The 15,646-nt window shown below is 63.6% G+C and overlaps 2 protein-coding genes across 2 annotated transcripts; one reads left to right on the forward strand and one right to left on the reverse strand.

The window, feature by feature from the left end:
* Positions 1 to 1,280: 1,280 nt before the first annotated feature.
* On the forward strand, positions 1,281 to 5,379 carry LOC115900992 (zinc finger protein GLI4-like). Its single transcript, XM_030943244.1, has 4 exons — positions 1,281 to 1,724; positions 2,602 to 2,725; positions 3,111 to 3,224; positions 3,887 to 5,379. Exons 1-4 carry the CDS (start codon positions 1,281 to 1,283, stop codon positions 4,909 to 4,911), a joined length of 1,707 nt encoding a protein of 568 aa, XP_030799104.1. The 3' UTR covers positions 4,912 to 5,379.
* A 137-nt stretch (positions 5,380 to 5,516) lies between these two features.
* LOC115917432 (zinc finger protein 777-like) lies at positions 5,517 to 13,375 on the reverse strand. Its single transcript, XM_030971483.1, is given in 8 exon segments — positions 5,517 to 8,002; positions 8,004 to 8,478; positions 9,115 to 9,222; positions 9,837 to 10,784; positions 11,580 to 11,765; positions 12,197 to 12,323; positions 12,431 to 12,700; positions 13,320 to 13,375. Coding segments are annotated over 8 exon segments (2,682 nt in total). The 5' UTR covers positions 13,344 to 13,375; the 3' UTR covers positions 5,517 to 7,458.
* Positions 13,376 to 15,646: the final 2,271 nt, after the last annotated feature.

The following is a 15,646-nucleotide window of genomic DNA, read 5'->3' on the forward strand; positions in this document are numbered from 1 at the left end:
AATAGGGGTAGGGTGGGATGGGGGTGAGAGGGGATATGGATGGATGGATGGATGGATGGATGGATGGATGGATGGATGGATGGATGGATGGATGGATGGAATGGATGGGGGTGGATGGGAATGGGATGGATGTAGGGATGGGATTGGGATGGGGTGGGATGTGACAGAATGGGATGGGGATGTGGATGTGACAGAAACCAGGATGGGGATGGAGATAGGATGGGACTGATAGAGCTTGGCTCTTTGCTGTGGGACCTGGCAACAGGACAAGAGGAACAGGCAGGAAACTGATGCCCAGGAAGTTCCACCTGGACAGGAGGAAGAACTTCCACGCTGTGCAGCGACTGAGCCCTGGAACAGATTCTCCAGAGAGGGTGTGGAGCCTCCCTCACTGGAGATATTCCAGAATGGTGTGGAGACAATCCTGTGCCATGTGCTCTGGGATAACCCTGACCGAGCAGGGAGGTGAGACCAGATGAGCTGCTGTGATCCCTTCCAGCCTGACCCATCCTGGGATGGGATGGGGATAGTGTGGAGTCGGGCTGTAGATGGGATGGGATGGGGCTGTAGATGGGCTGGGGCTGTAACCGACTGTAACCGGCTGTAACCGGCTGTAACCGGCTGTAACCGACTGTAACCGGGCTGTAACCGACTGTAACCGACTGTAACCGGCTGTAACCGGCTGTAACCGGGCTGTAACCGACTGTAACCGGGCTGTAACCGGCTGTAACCGACTGTAACCGGGCTGTAACCGGGCTGTAACCGACTGTAACCGGGCTGTAACCGGCTGTAACCGACTGTAACCAACTGTAACCGGGCTGTAACCGGCTGTAACCGGGCTGTAACCAACTGTAACCGGGCTGTAACCGGCTGTAACCGACTGTAACCGACTGTAACCGCCTGTAACCGGCTGTAACCGACTGTAACCGGGCTGTAACCGACTGTAACCGGGCTGTAACCGGCTGTAACCGACTGTAACCGACTGTAACCGGGCTGTAACCGGCTGTAACCGGCTGTAACCGCCTGTAACCGGCTGTAACCGACTGTAACCGGCTGTAACCGGCTGTAACCGGGCTGTAACCAGGCTGTAACCGCCTGTAACCGGCTGTAACCAGGCTGTAACCGGCTGTAACCGGGCTGTAACCGGCTGTAACCGGCTGTAACCGACTGTAACCGGGCTGTAACCGGGCCGGGGTCTCGGTGCGGCGGCCGCGGGCGGGGCGGCGCGGGCGGCGCGGGGCCGGCAGGGGGCGCTGCGGCGGCGGCGGTGAGGGGCGGCCATGGCCCAGTGGGGCCGCGCTCAGGTACCGGCGGGACCCCCGGCACCGGCACCCCCCGCACCCCCGGCGGGACCCGGGCCCGGCCGCCCCTCACCGCCCTCTTCCCCGCAGCAGGAGCCCGAGTGGGCGCCCGAGGCCTGGCAGGGCGCGGGCCCCGATCCCGGCGCGGGCCCCGGCAGGGCGGCCCCGGCGGAGCTGTCGCTGCGGGCGGTGGCGGTGGCGGAGCGGCGGCTGGAGCGGGCGTGGAGGCGGCGGAGCGGCGGCTGGAGCGGCTGGAGCGGCGCGTGGCGGGGCTGGAGCGCACGGTGCGGGCCGGCGGGGCCCGGCTGGCCGCGCTCCTCAGGGACAACTCCCGCCGCCTCCGCCGCATCCAGCGCCAGCTCCGCCGTTGCCGCTGCGGGGGCAATCCGCACCGGCACCGGGGCCGCCCGGGAGCGGACACAGGTAACCGTGACAGGGTCGGGGCCCAGGGAAACGGGACGGGACCGCACGGGGACACGATGGGCCTGGGGGACGGGGATGCGACCCGGGGAACGGGAACCAGCTCCAGGGAATGAGGAAAGGAATGGGAATCGGGCTGAGCCCACGGGGACACGGAGAAGCTCTGAGGAATGGGGACGGGGACATTCCAGCGGTGCAGGGACAAGTTCTGGGTAACGGGATGGGGATGAGCCCGTGGTAATGGGGATGAGTCCCAGGGAACAGGGATGTGCCCTCAGTGACAGGGATGCGGTGTAGGTAATGGGGACAAGCCCCAGCTGATGTGGACAAGCCCCAGATAGCAGGGACATGCCAGGGGTGACAAACGGGGACAGGCACCAGCTAATGGGAATGTGCCAAAGATGGACAGGGATGTGTCCCAGCTCAGGGATGGGCTCAGTGTGACAGGGACAGGCCACAAGTGACAGAGATGTGCCCAAAGCAGTGGGAAAGTGCCCCAGGTGACCATGTGGCCATGGGAAATGCTGTTGGCTCTTGGGAGCTGCAGGGAGCCAGATGGACACAGCTCGTCTGGTGCTTGTCCCTGTCCCCAGGGGAGAGGGGGAGCAGAACACCAGCCCCAAGCGTTTCAGTCATATTTCAGGGCCCTACTGGGGTGATGTGTGATGGTGCCACTGTCCCGCTCCCATCTGAGGGGTCACTGCTCACCTGGCTGCCAGGATGGATCCTGGGAATCTGCCCCTGGTCTGGGGAGGAACAGCTGAGCCTCGCTGGGATGTCTGGGGATGTTCCCCCAGCTCTGTCCATAGGAGCTCCAGACCCCCAGGGGCTCAGGGAGGGCTCAGTGGGGACCCCCAGGTGGAGCCTCCTGTACTTCCAGGTGCCAGCGGCAGGCGAGGGTGAGGAGGCCGCTCTGCCCGAGCAGGAGCTGGGGAGCAGCGTGGGCAGCCGGGAGCTCCGTGGGATCGCCAGGAAGGGGAACTACGAGGCCATGGTCCCTCTCGGTGAGGATCACTCAGATCATGCCAGAAACATCATCATCCCTGGGCTGATGCAGCTTCCAAACCTTCCCCACGTGGAGCATGGGGGGATTTCAGGTGACATGTCCTGCAGCCAGTGTTCTTGCGCTGTTTTTTTCCTGGGATATGGGCTGTACATGGATCACCCTGCAGGGATTTGCTGCAGAGAGTCCTACATGATAGTACTCATTAATTTTGGACTGAAATTTTAGCGTTTGAGTGTCCATCAGGCACTTCCTGGGATAAGCCAAAATCCCGTGCCTGGTTCGGCTGCCAGTGGCCTGTGTGATCAGATGTCCTGGAATTCCAGGACCCCGCTTTGGGAGGTCCCCACTGTCAGCAGTTCATCCCATTGCTCCCTCCTTCCCAGGGTCTGAGGATGCTGGTTCCAAAGCTGCACTGCTGCCACCAGCCGAGGACAGGGAGGATCCAGGGAGCCCCGGGCTGCCGGAGAAGGGAGCGGTGCCAGGACAGCTTGGTGACAGTGAGTGACAGCGAGGGGGCCTGAGGATGGGCACTGACAACCTGCCCAGACTGGGCAGCGTTCTTAAGGATGGAAAATGGGAAAACCTGGGGCAAGGCTCAGTGAGGGTGGCTCTGGAGCCGGGTGCCTGTGGGTGGATGTTCCCTCCTGCTTTGGGGAGGCTTTGCTTTGATCCTTTTCCCTGGATTCACACACTTAAACTCTGCCATTCCTGATGGGGTTCTTTCCAGGATGGAGGACTCTGCACCTCAGCTTTGCCTTCACATTCCCTCTGGTTTGGTTTTTTTGTGAGGATTGTATTGTCAGTCCATAGTGTCATTGAGTCCAGCATGCCCAGGGCAGTGGTGAAGTCTCCATTCCTGGAAGGATTTAAAAGCTGAGTGGGTGTGGCATTTGGGAACATGGGACAGTGGTGGCCTTGGCAGTGCTTGGTTTTGGTTTTGAGGGCTTTGCAAACCTCACTAATTCCGTGATTCCATGATATCCCTGAGGTCCAACAAGCTGCCTGGACAACGCCCCTTCACCTCATCTCCTCCTGGCAATCCCTTCCTGTTCCCTTTCGTTCTTTGCCAGTTCCTCTCACCTCCGCTCCCGCTCCCACTCTGGAGCTGCAGGCACGGGAGGCCTTCCCTTCCCGGGAGTGAACTGCGGTGTCTCCACAGGTGACATGATCGTGATCAAGACGGAAGAGCAGCAGCCGCAGGAGGACGGAGCCGAGCTCCTGGCACTGCCGATGGTGCCCGCGGTCAGGCTGGACGAGGAGGTTCCCCTCAGCCAGGAGCAGCCGGTGTCCTGGGAGAGCCACGGCGTGGCCGGGCCCAAGGCGGCCGGGGAGGGCTTGGGGGAATTCTGCCTGGGGGAATTCAAGCCGGTGGTGGTGCCGGTGGAGGCTCACCCTGCCCCGGGGCTGCCCTTCCCCGCGGAGCACGCGTTGGGCGCGGGCACGGAGCAGCCGTTCGCGCTGGCCCAGGGAATGCCGCTGGGAGAAGACCCCGCGGCCGAGGTGGCGTCGCCGCAGCCCGGCTGGGAGCAGCAGAGTGCCCAGGACGATCCCCGGGCGCTGCCGCCGGGCTGGAAGAGCGTCCGGCTGACGCGGAACCTCCTGGCGAGGCAGCAGAGCCGGGAGAGGAAGAGCAACGGCTCCTTCATCTGCACGTCCTGCGGGAAGAGCCTGGCCCACCACGCCGCGCTGCTGCGGCACCAGCGCCTGCACACGGGCGAGCGGCCCTTCCAGTGCCCGGCCTGCGGCAAGAGCTTCAACGAGAAGTCCAACCTCAACAAGCACTACCGGATCCACACGGGCGAGCGGCCGTACCGCTGCCCCGCCTGCGGCAAGGGCTTCGTGCAGAAGCACCACCTGCAGAAGCACCAGCGCATCCACGGCCCGCAGCTCCGCAGCGCTTGGCCGGGCCGGCCGGCTCGGGGCGGCGCCGCCGGGGAGCGGCTCTACCGCTGCATCGAGTGCGCCGAGAGCTTCCCCCAGAAAGCGTCGCTGGAGGAGCACCAGCGGCGGCACACCCAGCAGCGCCCCTTCCAGTGCCACGGCTGCACCAAGAGCTTCCGGCACCGGCAGTCGCTGAACCACCACCAGAAGGTGCACGCCGTGACCGCCTCTCCGGCCGGCAGCTTGCCGGGACACGAGCCGGAGCTGGAGCCCTGCGAGGCTCTGAGCCAGGACAATCGGTAGCCAGAGGGCTGGAGAAGGGAAGGGACAGCGGTTCTTCAGCGTGGGACACGCCGGGCAGCTGGGACTTGTGGCAGCACCGGGAGTTTGTGCACGGTGCTGTGGGACTCGTGGCAGCACCTGGGTCTCGGGAGGAGGAGCAGGAGCAGGGAGCCTGCTGTGCTGTTTGGCAGGCAGGGGCCCAGGGTGGAACGGGACTGGCCCCGAGGCAGCAGAGGAGGGTCAGTGACTGGAGCTGAGCTGGCGGTGCCGCTGCCCCGTGGAGACCCCCAGGTGGAGCCTCCTGTACTTCCAGGTGCCACTGGAATCCGTGGATCCAGCAGAGGAGCGGCTGTGTCAGATCCTACGGTGGAACTCGGGTTGTTTGAACTCTACCGCTGTGCAGGGAGGGGGGCTGGGAGTGGTCAGTGGCCTGGGGGCAGCTGATAGCCCCGGGAAGGCTGTGGGGGTGGGTGGCTGGACCAGCCCGGGAAGAGAATCAGATAAAAGACTGAGCTGACTGGTTTCCTGTTGTGCTCCGGGGCAGCTGGGGGGTGACATCTCCGGCTCAATAGGGATGGGGCCATCAGGGCAGGAATGCAGAGCTACCCACTGGGAATGTGGAGCAGTCCCACAGGAATCCCCCACAGGATTCTCAGTAGGATCTGGGCACCGCGGGACTCCCTGGCAGTGCTGAGGGACATGTCCCACCCATGCTGGCCAGGGTCACGCCATCCCCTGCCCTTCTTTGCTTCCTTCCCGGCTGGCATTCCACAACTCTCCCAGTGGCCTGGGGGCTCTGGAGCTGCTGGCAGTGACTCCCAAAACCCTCCTGCTGAGAGCTGTCCTGGCTGATCCCAGTTCTGAGCCCACAGGCACCAGCGCAGCCCCCAAAGCAGCCAGACATAGAGACAAATACTTTATTGATTCCACAGCCTGAGAAAGGGATCGGGAATGTCGCAGGAAACTGCTCCCGGTCACAGCAGATTGAGAAATGCCAGGCTGGAGCTGCTGGCCCTTCTGCTGGCCTTCAGCACCGACACACCAGCTCGGCCATGCCCCTGGGATCACCTGGGGAGCACTGGGATCTCTGCTGGGCAGGGCTAACAGGGATAACCAGCCACTGGCTCACTGCCAGATCCATGGTCATGTGTCTGCCACCGGCACCCTGCCTGGATCCTGCTGCAGGCTGGGAATGCTCCACACTGCAATCCCAGGGGCAGAAAGTGTGTGAGACCAGCACAGAGGAGCAGTGGGATGTTGTGTGTATTCCTGTGGAGCAGCTCAGACGCTGCTGTCCATCCCATGGAGCAGGAGGTGGCTGAGGATCACACCTGGATGTGGCACAGGCGTTCCCTCAGCTCCCAAAGCTTCCCACAGCAGCACCATCACACCCTGGGAGTGACTCGGAATGAAAGATGGGAAAAGCCTTCCAGTGCTCACTGCTCAGAGAGGGACAGAGATCTCAGGATATCAAATAGTTACATCAAACAGCTCAAAACAAAAAAACCTGAAAAACGAAATGCAGGAGTCCCAGCAGCTGCTCCACCGTGTCCGTGTGGCACTGGCTCCGGGCGGGAGGTTCTCCCTGTGCACACCCAGAATGTGGGAGGCACGTGGGTCTCTGGCCATGGACACTGCTCTGGTGGCTCCAGGGGACACTGGGGCACTGCCAGGCCTGGCTTCCACTGGCTGCCTCCAGGCAGGTCCGCTCTCCCTGACTGAGGTAGCTGCAGAACTGTTTTCCCATAGGATTCATTAAGGTGGGATTTTGGGCAAAAGGGGACGAGCTGTGGTTGGGAGAGTGGGAGTTTCCCCCAGAGCTGAGGGGCTGCTCTGTGCAGGTGGATCCACGGGGATCAGGGTGCTGCTGCAGCATGGGGCTGGCTGACCCGTCAAGTATTCCTAAAATCACTCTGCACCCGTGCAGGATGGTCCTGAGGGTGCCTGTGGCCTTCCTCATGGACCTGACAGCATCCCTGGAATATGCCAGCACAGAATATTGGGGTTTGGTTTGTCCTGTGCATCTTCCAGTGCAAAGCTCCAGTGTTCCCAACCTGCTGGAGGGGCTGTTGGCTGATCTCCTCCCCAGGGTGGCCAGGATGAGGTGGGGTCTCAGAGATGTCACTCTCCATCTGGTGTCTCAGTCAGGACACTTGTTCCATGGAGCAAAGGGCTGCATAGGAATGCTGCCAGCTCCATTCCCTTCTCCCTGCCCTCTTCAGTTGTGTTTCTGAATGCAAGGGGTCAGCTCCAACATCAAAGAATGTGAAAGATCTGCTCCTGTTTGACCAGGATTCACCTGGTCATCTCCCAGGAATGTCAGCTTGGGAAAATTCCAAGTATCAGCCAACAGGACCAAGTCAGTGGAATGGTGAAGCATTATGGATCACTGGAGGCTTCTGCAATTTGCTCTCTGTTGTGGTCTCCAAGCTTCCCATTCTTTCTGCAACCCAGGAAGCTCCTAAAACACAGCAGATTCCCATTCTCTGTGTCCCACCAGGTGCAAACCCAACAAACTCGCAGCTTCCTTCCAGAGACACGCACAGCTCAGATCTGTCCCAGGGCCTGTCATTTCTCTGTCATCTCCGAAGCCACTGCCCTGGATCCCAGCTGGACCACGGGCTGCACGGCTTTCCTGATGCAGTCAGGGAGCGGGGAGCCTTTGCCCGGGAGCCTCAGTGGCGTTGTCCCCAACAGCAGCACATTGGGCAGGCTCGCTTTTGCAGCCTCAGGCCTCCCATTCTCTCGGGAAGGGCTCCTCTGGGCCTCGGGAGCTTGGTGCTGCAGGGATGCCGGGATAGCAGCAGGGGGCTGGGCCTTGGCCTCCCCCTGGAGTGCGGCCAGAGCCCTCTCGTGGATCTTCTTGTGGCGCAGCAGGTGATTGCTGCGGGTGAAGCACTTGTTGCAGGAGCTGCAGCAGTAGGGCCGGTCCCGCGCGTGGGTCTTCAGGTGCCGCCGCATGGACGTGGACCAGGACAGGAACTTCTTGCAGAGGGGGCACTTCTGCCTGGGGTTGGGTGGCTGCACGATCCCGGAGCCAGCCAGGCCCTCTCTGTCCGGCTCCTCCTTGGGCTGGCCCAGCCAGGCCCCCGCGGTCGTGGCCGGTGCCGCCGCACAGCTCCCTGCGCGGGCGGATGCGCAGCTCGGGGTGCACGTTGCCCCAGACCTTGGCGCCCAAGGCTCTGTCCTTGACGTGGATGCTGCGGTGAAGGTCCAGGTGCCGCTTGGTGCTGAAGCCAATCTCGCACACGGGGCACTCGTAGGGCCCCTCCTTGGCGTGGCTGCGCTGGTGGATGATGAGGTTGATCTTGAGGCGGAAGCGCTTCCCGCACTCCGTGCAGGGGTGGGACCATTCCCGCACGTACCCGCGCCGGCAGTTGCCCATCAGGAGGTTGCTGGCCTCGCACCGGTTCGGCTTCTTCTTCATCTTGGCTTTCACCAGCTCGTTTTTGGGGCACTTCTGGATCTCTGAGCCGGGAGAGGGGGTGGATTCCTCTGCCAGCAGCTCAGGCTCCTCTTCCTTCACCTTGATGTCCTCAGGAGAAGCCTCTTCAAACGGTGTTTCATCTTCCATGGAGAAGGCTTCCTCTGAAAGAGAGAGGCACCACGTTGGTGTCAGCACCAGTGTGACACAGGATCAGGGCCCCTCCCTGTGCTGGCACTGCCAGGGCACCTCCAGTCCCAGGGGCAGCTCTGGGCTTCTCGTGACAAGAAAGACATTGAGGGGCTGGAGCGTGTCCAGGGAAGGGAACAGAGCTGGGAAGGGGCTGGAGCCCCAGGAGCAGCTGAGGCAGCTGGGAAGGGGCTCAGCCTGGAGACAAGGAGGCTCAGGGGGCCCTTGTGGCTCTGCACAGCTCCTGCCAGGAGGGGACAGCTGGGGGGGTCGGGCTCTGCTGCCAGGGAACAGGGACAGGGCAAGGGGAAACGGCCTCAGGCTGGGCCAGGGGAGGTTCAGGTTGGATATTGGGAAAATTCCTTCTCCAAAAGGGTTGTCCAGCCATGGCACAGTGGCCAGGGCAGGGATGGAGTGCCAGGCTGAGCCCTCTGTGGGTGCCACTGGGACCAGTGGCACAAGGGACCAACCTCTAAACCCACATGATGTTGCAGGAAAAAATAAAAGGAACCCCTGAAGCTTCATTTTCCCTCCCTGCTTCAAGCCCATCAGCTCTGGAAGCTGCTTCCCACCCTCCAGCCAGGCCCCATGTCCCCAGCACAGTGACTCACCAGTGTCAGGCTCTGCTGGGTCCTCCTCCATCTCCCCGTCCTCCTCTGCCACTGTCCCCTGCTGATGGTCCCCCAGGGACATCACGTTCATCATCAGGATGGGGAGCTCTGTTTGCAGGGAACAGGGATTTGAAAGACCCATGGGGACCTGCCAGGGTCCAGCAATATGAACCAGGGATTGCTGGGAGTGTGTGAAGAGCTGGAGAAAGCTGCAGCTCAAGAGCCAGGATGTGGAACAGCTATCGGGAAAATTCCTTCTGGAAAGGCTGTGCAGCCCTGGAACAGGCAGTGCTGGAGTCCCTGTTCCTGCAGGATGTGTGGATGTGGCACCTGGGCACGTGGGGCCTTGGCAGTGCTGGGGGATGGTTGGGCCCAATGATCAGAGGGCTTTTCCAACCCCAACAGTTCTGTGGAGGGGCTGGAAGGCGTCAGGAGGAACTGGAGTGAAGCCACACGTGGGGCCAAAAGCAGAGGGAGGGCTGGGAGGGAAGGACAGCAAGGTGCCACATGCCACCAGCTCACAGAGCAGCCTCACCCCACCACCTCCACAGGCTGCACTCCCACGTCCAGACCCTCTTCCACTGTGCTGTGACAACATCCCAGGGCTCCCTGGCAATGCCTCTCCGAGCATCAGGGCCATGCACCTCTGCCCTGGACACTGCCAGAGCCCTGGAGAGCTGGGGAAGGGGAAGCACATCCTCCCTGGCACGCCTGCAACTCACCTGGGCCCGCTTCCATGGGCATGGGGTCCTCTCCCAAAGCCTCCTCCTGCTGCTCCACCTCTCCTGGTGTCTGTGGGGGCTTCTGATTGTTGGGGACACCTGTCTGGAGGGGGTTCTGACTGTCCCCAGTCTGTATCTGAGGCAGTGTCTGGCTGTCCCCACTGTGTGCCTGTGGGGACTTGGGGCTGTTCCCACTCTGTGTCTGTGGGGGCTTTGGGCTGTTCCCACTCTGTGTCCTGGGGGACTTTGGGCTATTCCCATTGTGTGTCCTTGGGGACTTTGGGCTGTTCCCACTCCGTGTCCATGGGGACTCTGGGCTGTTCCCACTCCGTGTCCATGGGGACTCTGGGCTGTCCCCAGTCTGTATTTGTGGGGTTTTCTGGCTGTTCCTACTTCGTGTCCATGAGGATTTTGGGCTGTCCCCAGTCTCTGTCTGTGGGGGGTTCTGGCTGTCCCCAGTCTGTGTCTGTGGGGTTTTCTGGCTGTTCCCACTCCGTGTCCATGGGGACTCTGGGCTGTCCCCAGTCTGTGTTTGTGGGGTTTTCTGGCTGTTCCCACTTCGTGTCCATGAGGATTTTGGGCTGTCCCCACTCTGTGTCTGTGGGGGGTTCTGGCTGTCCCCAGTCTGTATTTGTGGGGTTTTCTGGCTGTTCCCACTTCGTGTCCATGAGGATTTTGGGCTGTCCCCACTCTGTATCTGTGGTGTTTTCTGGCTGTTCCCACTCCGTGTCCGTGGGGATTTCGGGCTGCTCCCAGTCTGTGTCTCTGGGGGTTCCTGGCTGTCCCCAGTCTGTATCTGTGGGGTTTTCTGGCTGTCCCCATTCTGTATCTGTGGGGTTTTCTGGCTGTCCCCACTCTGTGTCCATGAGGGCTCAGGACCCTTTTCCTTGCTGGGTTCTTCATCCCTCTCGATGCAGGTCCAGCTGCTGGGCTTGGACTTGGCACAATCTGTTCCCAGAGCACAGGACAGGGGCTTTATTAGGATCTGCACCTTTATCCTGCCAGATTCCCAGAGTGAGCCTTGTCCCCTCTCCCAGCCTCAGCAGAGACACAAACACCTCCAACCCCAATGGCAGAGCCGCCTCCTTGGCCCCGGCAGGATCCACACAGGAGAGAAGCTCTGAGTAACAGAACATGAATCCCAAAGATGTCCCTCTGTGTCCCTTTTCCTCTCCCCACATTCCCACCTGGCCTCCAGGTGAGTGTTCCCACAGGACAGCACCTGCCCAGCTTCTCCTGGGGTGCCTTTAACCTTCCCAGCTCCTCAATCCTGCAGGAGAGAGTCCTCAACCACGGCTCTTCCCACATCTCTGCTGCTCCCAGCTCTGTCTGGGTCTGTCTGTCCCTTTCTAGCACCTCCCACCTTCCTGCCCAGCCCTCCCACTCTAAATCCACACCCTGAGGCTCCCCACACTCCTCTGTTCCCCCAGGGCAAGCAGAGCAGCTCCAGCCTCCTCCTCCCAGCCCAGCTCCTCACTTGCCAGCACGTTCCCTGCCCCTGCACAGCAGGCAGGAATGCCTCTGGAAGCCCCAGTCCTACAGGAGCCCTTTCCCACTGCTCCAGACCCTGCTGCAAGGCTTTGACTGCTCTTCTCCATGGGATCCATCCCACCAAGCACAGCCATTCCTCTTGGAATGAAGATTCACTCCAGGGTCTCTGGGGTGCTTTAGTCCATGGAGTGAGCCCTTCCTTTCTCAGGAAGGGCAGATCTCCAGGAACAGCCACCTCCTCCTGGCACTCACCTGGGGCAGCTCCCATGGGGCTTCCATCTCCTGCAGCCTCCTCTGCCTTGTCCCTCTCTTCTGCTGCCTGGAGGAGCTCCTGACCATCCCCGGTCTGTGTCCATGGGAGCTCCTGACCCTCTTTGTAACTGAACTCTTCATCCCTCTCCATCTGGGACAGGATCTCGGGCTTGGACACGGCGTAGTCTGGTCGTGGGGCAGAGGATGGGGTGTTGATTAGGATTTGGCTGAGTCTTTAGTCTGGCACATTCCAACAGTGACCCTTGTCCCCCATCCCAGTCCTGGCGGAGCACAAATACCTCATCCCCACTCCAAACACTTCCCTGGCCCCAAGGCAAGACCCACCCCCAAGCACAGAGGCAGCTGAGGCAAAGAGGATCTTAACCAGCAGAACATGAACTAAAATCCCAAATGAGGGAAAAGCTTTGGCTGGAACATTTCCCTCTAGTGGAAGTCAGGGACACCTCCCACTATCCCAGGTTGCTCCAAACCCCATCCAGCCTGGCTTTGGACACTGCCAGGGATGTGAACAACCTGGGCCAGGGCCTCACCACCTCACAGCCTTCCAAACCCAGGCTATTTCATGACTCCATGAGCTCCAGCCCCCCAAGCCTTACCCAGGGACACCAAGGTCTCATAGTTGCCCCTCATCACGGCCCTGTACAGATCCTTCTGCCAGCGCTCCAGCCTCTCCCACTCCAGCTCGTTGAAATACACCGAGATATCATCGAAGGTGAGCGGCACCTGGAATCACAGGGAACTCCCTGGAACCACGCCTGGCTCGGGACACGCAGGAGCTCGGTCCCCAGCCCTTGCACGGTCCCAGGATCCCTGGGAAGCGCCGCTGCTACCTTGGGGATCTCCCCACCAGAGGCGGGGGGCAGGCGCAGGATCCAGAAGTTCCTGTTCTTGAGGAGGTTCTCCAGGTTGAGCAGGCGCTGCTGCAGCTGCCCGTAGCCCTGCAGGAGGGTGCTCAGGGCGGCCAGGCCGCTGCCCAGCTCCCCGACCAGGTTCTCGCAGGCCAGCAGCCGCCGCTCGGCGCGCTCCGTGCGGCTCCGCAGCTCCTGCAGCTCCGACGGGGCCGTGCCCGGTGCTGCTCTCCGCCGGAGGCTGCCCGACACCTGCGGGGATGCACGGTCAAGGGCCTGGGTGGGCAGGGAATGGGGCTCGGTAGCCCCGAGGGATGCCCCAGACCCCAATTCCGCAGGGATCTGCCACAGCCTGGCCGCCACCCCCGCGTCCCCCTGTCCCCACCTTCCCACGGAGCAAAGGGGACCCCCTGAACGGACAGCCCAGGGGAGCCCCCCGGAGCAGCACCTTTGGGGGGTTCCCCAGTTCCACCTCTCCAGGAGCAGCGTCCCTGGGAGAGCCCCTCACCCCTGTGAACCGATACCCCCGGGGCAGCCCCGTCCTCCCGAGCTGTCACCCAGGATCCAGAGGGACAGCCCTGGCTCCAGACCCAGCACCCCTGGCGGCTCCCCCAGCACCCCCTCCCCTGGGGGACCCTCAACCCCCCAGAAGCAGCTGTCCCGGAGACCCCCGGGCTGTCACCCCCCAAGGGCCGCCCCGTGCCACCTCTGTCCCCCCATGCCCAGGGCCCTGAGGGACCCCCCTGACCCCCAGTGCCACTTCCCCCGTGGGACCCCCGCACTCCCCTGACCCAGCACCGCTGCGCCCCGCCCCGTCCCGTGTCCCGTCGCGCATGCCGGCCCGTGGCCCGTGGCCCGGGCGGGCCCTGACCTGTGCGGGCCCCCGGCGGGACATGGCCGCGGCCGCCACCGCCGCCTCGGGCCCCGCGCCCGCGCCGCCACCGGGCCCACAGAGGGCGCCGTCCGCCAGAGCGGCACCGCGCGGGGAGCGACGCCCCCTGGCGGCCGGGAGGAGCAAGAGCCGGGCGGGGGCGGGGCCACGCCGAGGGGCGGGGCCGGAATAGGGGCGGGGCCGCTTAAGGGGTGGGGCCAATAGTGGGGGCGGGGCCCGGCCCCAGGGTCACCAAGGCTGGGATCACCGAGGCCGGACCTCCGGACACTCCCCGGGTCCTGAACTGGGAGCCCTGCGGGACCCCCGGACCAGCCCCACGTCCTCTGGGAGCAGCATTCCCGGGGGATCTCCCCATCCCTGTGATCCAGCATTCTTGGGGATCCGCCATTCCCCTGAACTGGGAGCCCTGCAGGACCCCCAGGGGCGGCATCGCTGGGGGGGTCCTCCAGCCCCACATCCCCCGGGACCCCCACCTTCCTGGGGGATCTCGCCATCCCCGTGATCCCGCATTCCTGGGGGATCTCGCCATCCCCGTGATCCCGCATTCCTGGGGGATCTCGCCATCCCCGTGATCCCAGCATTCTGGGGAACCTCCCATACCCTTGGACTGACATTCCTGAGGGACCCCCAGCCCCACCGCCCCTGGGGTCCCCCCTCAGTCCCCCCGTGCAGACACCCCACGGGTTGGCTCTGACCCCCGGTGTCCCCACAGTGCCACCCAGCCCAGCCCAGCACGGGGGGCTCTGTCGGGGGTCACCCACCCTGCGTGTGTCCCCCCAAACGCATCCGCTCCCTCCGGTGTGCCGGCTTTATTTGGGGGCTTGGCAAGGCGGGGGCGGCTGCCCCAGAACATTTTGGGGGTGGGAAGGGCGGGGGGCTCAGCGCAGAGCGGGGAGCGGGTGCGGAGCTCTCTGCTGCCGTGGGGCTGCTCCCGGTGTCCCGCGGCATTCCCAGGCTCCGGCACCGCTCCCGCTTGCTCGGTGACTCCTGCAAGGTCCCGCGGGGGCTGCCGGGGGGTCCCCGCCGGGCCCGGGCTCCTGCCGGGGCTCCGCTGTCACCTGTCACGGCAGCGGGATGTGCCCGGGGTGTCCGGCGGGCTGGGCCGGCTCCGGGCTCTCCCTCCGGGCTCTGCCCTGCGGGAGTGACGCGGCGTCACCCGGAGACAGGGAGAGGGAGATCCCATCGCATCCCACCCCATCCCGATCAGACCCCATCCCATGCCACCCCCATCCCACCCTCATCCCATCCCATCCCATCCCATCCCATCCCATCTCGATCAGACCCAATCCCATGCCCATCCCATCCCATCCCGTCCCTTTCCCATCCCACCCCACCCCATCTCCATTCCCACCCCATTCCCGGGCAGCCCCGGGCATGCTCCGGTACCTCCAGTCCCTTCCCGCTCCGTGCCCGCCTGCCCGGCTGAGCCGCCTCCTCCTCCCGGGAATTCCAGGGCTGCGATTCCTGCGGGACACAGGCGGGTGTGGGAGCCCCATCCCCGGCCCCATTCCCGCATTCCCGCATTCCCGCATTCCCGCATTCCCGCACTCGCGCGCTCACCTCGCTCAGCACGGAGAAGCAGCCGGAGCAGGGTCTGTGCGGCCGCCGCCGGCCCTGCGGAGGGAAGGCTGGGATGGGCATCTCCCGGAGCGCAGCGGGGAGTGCGGGCAGGACCGGGAATGCCAGTGATGCCCCCGGGATCTCCCGCGGCTGCGGGGCGCCGGGAGTGCCGAGCCCATCCCCGCAGGGCCGGGAGGCTGGAAAAGCCGCACCCCGGGGTTTGCCCGGGCTCGGTGCCGGGACAGCCCCGAGGGGCGGGAGGGGGCACGGGCAGCTCCGGCGTTCCCGTTATTCCCGGTTTTCCCCCTCTCCGCACACACTGACCTCTCTCCCGCGTGCCGCCATCCCGGAGCCGCCGTGCTCAGCTCCGGCCAGCCCGGCCACGGCCACGGCCACGGCCACGGCACAGAGCAGCCACAGCCTCATGGTGTCCCCGCGGCTGTGCCCGGCCCCGCCTGGACATTGGCCCCGGTGTCACCGCGGTGACCCCGGGAAGGTCACTCGGGGCCGGAGCTGCCGGGCACAGGGAGGGGAAAGGGCCGGGCCTGGGTCAGGGGTGAGCTGCAGGAAACTTCTCCCCAAAACTCTGCCTTGGGGTCCTGCTCTTGCTGCACGCCTCTCACGGAGCCCTGGAATGCTGGCATGGCCTGGGCTGGGAGGGGATTTCAGGATCATCCTGCCAACAGCAATTCCGGATCCTGCTCCTCTTGCTGCAATCACCCCCACAATTGCAGGCTCTGGGATTG

Source organism: Camarhynchus parvulus, chromosome 2 (assembly GCF_901933205.1).
Source record: "Camarhynchus parvulus chromosome 2, STF_HiC, whole genome shotgun sequence".
NCBI classification, from domain to species: Eukaryota; Metazoa; Chordata; class Aves; order Passeriformes; family Thraupidae; genus Camarhynchus; species Camarhynchus parvulus.

What these genes read in the sequence shown, in the direction of transcription:
- LOC115900992 (XM_030943244.1), top strand. Translation starts at nt 1,281, where the DNA reads ATGGCCCAGTGGGGCCGCGCTCAGGTACCGGCGGGACCCCCGGCACCG. An exon ending in CCGCCCGGGAGCGGACACAG is followed by an intron (nt 1,725 to 2,601) that starts GTAACCGTGACA and finishes CTGTACTTCCAG; the next exon opens with GTGCCAGCGGCAGGCGAGGG. An exon ending in CGAGGCCATGGTCCCTCTCG is followed by an intron (nt 2,726 to 3,110) that starts GTGAGGATCACT and finishes CCTCCTTCCCAG; the next exon opens with GGTCTGAGGATGCTGGTTCC.